This window comes from Amblyomma americanum, chromosome 10 (genome assembly GCF_052857255.1).
Source record: "Amblyomma americanum isolate KBUSLIRL-KWMA chromosome 10, ASM5285725v1, whole genome shotgun sequence".
NCBI lineage: Eukaryota > Metazoa > Arthropoda > Arachnida > Ixodida > Ixodidae > Amblyomma > Amblyomma americanum.
Genome location: NC_135506.1, coordinates 46,650,230 through 46,655,511, shown reverse-complemented (window position 1 = coordinate 46,655,511; position 5,282 = coordinate 46,650,230). Strand labels below are relative to the sequence as shown.

The 5,282-nt window shown below is 50.1% G+C and overlaps 1 protein-coding gene across 1 annotated transcript; it reads right to left on the bottom strand.

Annotated features, from left to right (window-relative positions):
• Window positions 1-972: 972 nt before the first annotated feature.
• LOC144108782 (uncharacterized) lies at window positions 973-3,002 on the bottom strand. The gene has a single exon (XM_077641961.1). It carries the CDS (start codon window positions 2,844-2,846, stop codon window positions 1,689-1,691), a length of 1,158 nt encoding a protein of 385 aa, XP_077498087.1. The 5' UTR covers window positions 2,847-3,002; the 3' UTR covers window positions 973-1,688.
• Window positions 3,003-5,282: the final 2,280 nt, after the last annotated feature.

Below are 5,282 nucleotides of genomic sequence, written 5' to 3'. Positions count from 1 at the left end.
CATGGATGACGTAGTTGTGCCTCAGTGTCTGCCTTGTACACTGTTCCACATTGTTTATAAGTGTGCATGCATGGGCGTTATGCGCGGATGTGTTTAGTTCTCTAAGTGGAGGGGGTGTTTAGAGAAGAAAATCTAGGGATAATTCTGCGTCGATCTTTAGCATCTGGCGTGTAGTCAGGAGACGGAGATCGGATGGTGCTTTAGAAGCAGAAAATGCTTTTTTGCTCTTGCTCTTTGTTTTGGCTCTCTTAGTTCTGCCTTACGATCGTTGGCGTCATTGACCGCGGGGTGAAAAATCCACAAATCCCCAGAGAAGAAACCTAAGAGGCAGGTGGGCCACCTAAATCACGTAACCTTGTGACGTCACCACCACATGCCCACCGGATGGTGAGCAAACTGCGCGCCGTGGGAGGCGGCAGTTAATGATCGGACGCGAGACGTTTCTCGGGAAAAGCAGCCAAGCTCTTTGGCAACCTGGCAAAAAGAATTTGGGAAAAATTCGCCCTTGGACGGTAACCGCATCCACATTGACTATACCCGAGAGTTTCCCCTACGAGAAGCAATACTGTTGCTCGAACAAAAACTTCGAAAGTAGAAAAAAAGTGACCATGCCGTCGTACGCACGTACGCCTAGCCTTCCCTGCATAACCCATATGTAGTGAAAAAAAAGAACCCCAACAGCGGACGCTGCGACGTATGTGCACCCGGACAATGCTTTTAACAGTATCGCCCGACCGTCGACCCGGCGGCTTGTCAGCGCCTTATCATGGCGCGGAGCGAGGAAACAAGCGAGAATAAGTGCACGTGTAAGCGCATGTTAAAGAACTGGTCGGGTGTACATACATTGCCTGTATGTGTGCATTGTATGTCGTACTTGTACCCTCGTTAACAGCCCTCTCGCACAATATATTTTTTTTTCATATGTTCCAAAAAATGATTTTTCATTTCACATATTTCAAGTTATTGCTTTTATTGAACACTGCTGAAATTTTTCGGTGGAAAATCATCCAATAACAACGTGAGAAACCTGGATATGCATGCTGCCCTAAGATGTTTCGAGAAATGCCCGTACATCGTTTCGGACGGCCGTCGAGGATGTCTTACGGCTGGTTGGCCATGGCCTTGCGTTGGATGGTCCGACGGACGTCCAGTGGCTGTAACACATCCAACGGAGGTCCACAAGTCTGAAATGGGAGAGCTGTTCGACTTCCTTCTGACCACAGATGCCACGCGGGAGCCTGGTGCATCTCCAGCCAGTGCTAGGGGTTTATAGCGCTTTCGAAAAACCCAACTGGAAAGCCAACGAATCTGAAACAGATTACCAGTAAATTTCCTTGGCCTGATTTTAAGGCGTGAATATAACTGCAAAGCAAGATAACAGGGGGGAAATACTGGTCTCAGTACTTTATTCAAATTAAGGAATAGCGCAGCTGACAGTGTAACCTAGTCGGAAGAAATTATATCGTCGCTTGCTGCCTCGTACGCACGACGTTTACGTGATACTAAAATAAAACAATATAAGCCAGATGTGTCTATCCACGGTGATCATATATGCCCCTCTCTGAAGCCTCGCATTCATCTGCGATGGATTCCATTGAATCGTGACGTAGGCTGTGTATCGCGCAAAACGAGTCCCCGTGTGATGGACAGATATTTCAAGAAACAACGGTGGACAAAGACGGCTTCCATCATTCAAACTCGACGTTTACATACAGATTCGTGTTGTGAACGAAACCCTTCAGCTCGAGATCATGCCACTTCTCCTTCGCAGTCCAAGTACCCCAATTCCATGTCTCTGGAGGTGGTTTCTTAAGCACCTTGGGATTTACAATGGTAACCGGCAGCCTCACGTCTTTGCTCTCATCCCTGGGATGCGAGATGATGATGGTGAGCTTCTTGGCGAAAGGCCACTCTACGTGATCATCCCAGGCACCATCACGAAGATAGAGAGAGAAAGATACGACCACTTCCCCATCCTGCTTCTGGAACATGCACACCAGCTTGAAAGTATAACCAGCTAATGTGTAGGTGTCCGTCGATATGATGTGATTTTGCTCATCCTCGTTCAGTGCGGGGCATCCATCATAAACATCCCTGAATTCACAAGTGGTGACGAATATGCCAGGCTTGGAAGCTGCACGGAAGGGTCCCGCATTGGCCGCTGTTTTCTCCACAGCTGGAAGCAACGAGCTGAATTCGCTACCGCCAGCCTCTTCTAAGATAAAGCTTCGCTCAAGATTGGCCACGCACTCTACCAAAATGTTGGCACCACTGACGACTGCGTCCTGGTCGACTTTCTCGAGCGACGTCCGCGCCCGCACCCTTTCCAGGTCCTTCTTCATCGCCCCGAGCATCTGAACTGCACATGCACTCACTGTAGGACTCACTGTTTGCCGTGCAGAAGTCTGGGCGGAGCACCGTACGTAGTGCTCGACGGCTACGCTGCGAGCCACGTAGCGCTGACACTTGGTGCACTTCGCCTCGTCGCCGCCACATTTCACCAAATGAGCCTTCAGGTCACAAAGTTTGCCGCTGAAGCCGCATTTCCGTCCTCCAGCGACGCAAAAAACTCGGTGCTGCTCCAAGTGGGACTGCCTGAATGTCATTGAGACCACATTGGCCTCCGCGAACATCATGCGGTCCAAGGGGCACGTTGGGTTTTCCTCACCTATCTGTCCTTTGCAGAGCTGGCACAAAACGTGACCGCAAGGCAGGAGCACGGAGCGGCTGGGCACCAGACCGCAGATGCCGCAGATTCGGGTGTTGGGCAGAGGCTCGACGAAGACGATATGTCGGCGCTCAAGGAAGTCGTCGAATCCAGTCAGCGTGTATTCCGCGCCAGCCATCGTGATGTTTCAGCTGGTTTGAATTCCCACAAGGCCGGAAACCGCAACGACAGCGAATGGCATGCACACGAAAATGCAAGCTGTTGGGCACGGCAAGGCCCCGAGATGCGCACCAGCACGTCAACCACGAGTGACAACAGAGCGAGCGGCCGTCTGCGCATGTTATCACCTGGCGCGCTGATAATGAAAGGGTGATGGCGCTGTGTAAAAGAGTGAGCACGCAGTTGCCCGACCTTAAGCGCGAATGGCGACCTGTTTGGCTAGAGCGGCAGCTTTTCGAATCAGGAAGGGTGAAAACACTTTCTGAGATGACTGGTCAGCTCACAGTTCTAATTTGATCAGTCGCACTCATTAATTATAATCTGCGAAGGGCCGCAGAGAATGTTGCGGGCTCCAAGACACTCTGCGGTCGGGAAAGCTGCTTGCGCTGATCTGCGACGCGCCCCGCAATGCAAGGGAAAGCGGTTTTGCAATTTCAAAGGTCGCCATTGTCTCCTGAATGAGTACTCTATGTGACTATCTTCATCGCTTTGGCTTACTTGAAAGCAAAGAGCGTGGCAATGTAAGTGGTGATCTGCAAGCAAATCGCCAAAAATTGCGATACGCAATACCATAACCTGTAAATCCAGTGGACAGCAATAGGCAACCATGTGTGGTGAAATTTTCCGTGCCGATTTTAGCGCCGTAAAACACAGCATAGAAGAGAAGGCATTTTTTTAGGCGCACCCGTAGTGTTTTTCCACGCCAATTGTTCGCGCTTATAGGCGTGAGTGAACGAAACTTTACTGAACAGGATTCTTCAGTATGTGGTTGAAATTCCTAGTCCGGGGCCTCATTTGAAGCTGCTGCTGTCCTGGCCCTTTCCGCCAGCTGTACCATCGGGGTATACATGGTCACCGTTTCGTAGCAAAATTGGCAGTTCCTTTCGTGTGAGCTTCCGCGCTCAGTCCATGCCACACGTGCCGTGTCAGCTATCTGGGCTCTGTCGAGGGCACCTAAGCAAGGAATGTTATCAGCCAAACGCGCGTCTAATATCCTCAGAATGTGGTCGCGTTTACAGCGACCCAAGCCGCTCACGGTAGTAATTTTTAGACGCACGGTGAAATCATCGCAGCGCCTCCCGGGCACAGTAGGCTGCGTGCCCATTTTCTTGAACGACGCGACTGTAAGTACTACTGTACGAACTTTCCAATCTGTCATCATAGCTGAGTGAAAGATTATCTGCGTGCAAATGAAAGCACTTTCTGCGTCGAACACAACATTCAAAATAGAAGACGTCTTTTCAGAGATGCCTGGAATAAGTGACCCCGCGTTAAGCCCTAAAAGAACTTCTAATGCGAAAGCATTACTAGTCCCACAGCGAGAAAAGCCGGCGTAGTGTGTACTCGCAGATGATATAGAAAATCCCAGCGATGGCAAGAAAAATGGGGTGACGTCATCAAGTTGTCGTTTGAGGCACGCTGCAATCCAAGCACCTTCACTTCGATCCTATGCATGTCGTTCGTTTATATATGCACCTAACTGGCCGGCCTCAATTTGGCGCCATTCATGTGGTGTAATTCGTATCAAAATTATAACACAACCGTTTGTCGTACAGCATTCCGGGTTTTACCATTCGATTTTTCGTTGCATATAGCTTACATCTGCTGGTCAATTTGGCGACTAACTTCAGACAGGGTTTTGAACCGACAACAAGTGCACCACCTTCAATTGTATGCCTTCCCAGACTTTCTTATGAAAATTCTGACGCAACTTTCCAGTACAAAGTTCCAGGTGGTTTCATGATTTCTCGTTGCATATAGCTTACATGTGCTAGCCAGGTTGGAAGCTAGCTCGCGACAGGGATTCAAACCGATGACATATGCACCTTCCTTTGTATGCCTTCCCGGAATTCAGTAGCAAAGTTCTGACTGAACACGTAAAAGTACTGTATACATTGGCAAAAAGTACGATGCTGTCCGCTGCGTGAGATAAGGTAGGACTTGCAGGACAAGAAATATTGACACAAGCCTTTAATTTTCTCATAAGGGGTGCGGGATTGGTTGCCAACCCGTGCCGAAATGTTAATTGAGTGGCACTTCGCCCACATATCGCGGGTTCGGTCCAGAGCAAGCTGAGGGCATAGCCAGCGTTCGCCGCGCGCCTGCGCTCTCGCTCCGAAGGAAGGAAGGCGCAGTTATTTGAGAGCACAAGTGTTTATTACACAGGAAGCTTCATTACATAACACTACACTGATCTCCAGACCTCAGTATACATCCATAGGCCAGCCGCAGCACCCGAAAGCGGGCCCGCGGAGCCGCGCGCGCAAAGCAAAGACTTCATACGCGCGTGACGGCCAAGGGCGATCGGATGCCGCACGGCCAACCAGTGGGTTAGATCGCGCGCGACAAAACACGAGGGAGGATGGGGAATGCGCGGAGCACATCTTGACGACGC

Excerpts from the sequence above, each read along its gene's own strand:
- LOC144108782 (XM_077641961.1), bottom strand. The coding sequence starts at position 2,846 with ATGGCTGGCGCGGAATACACGCTGACTGGATTCGACGACTTCCTTGAG.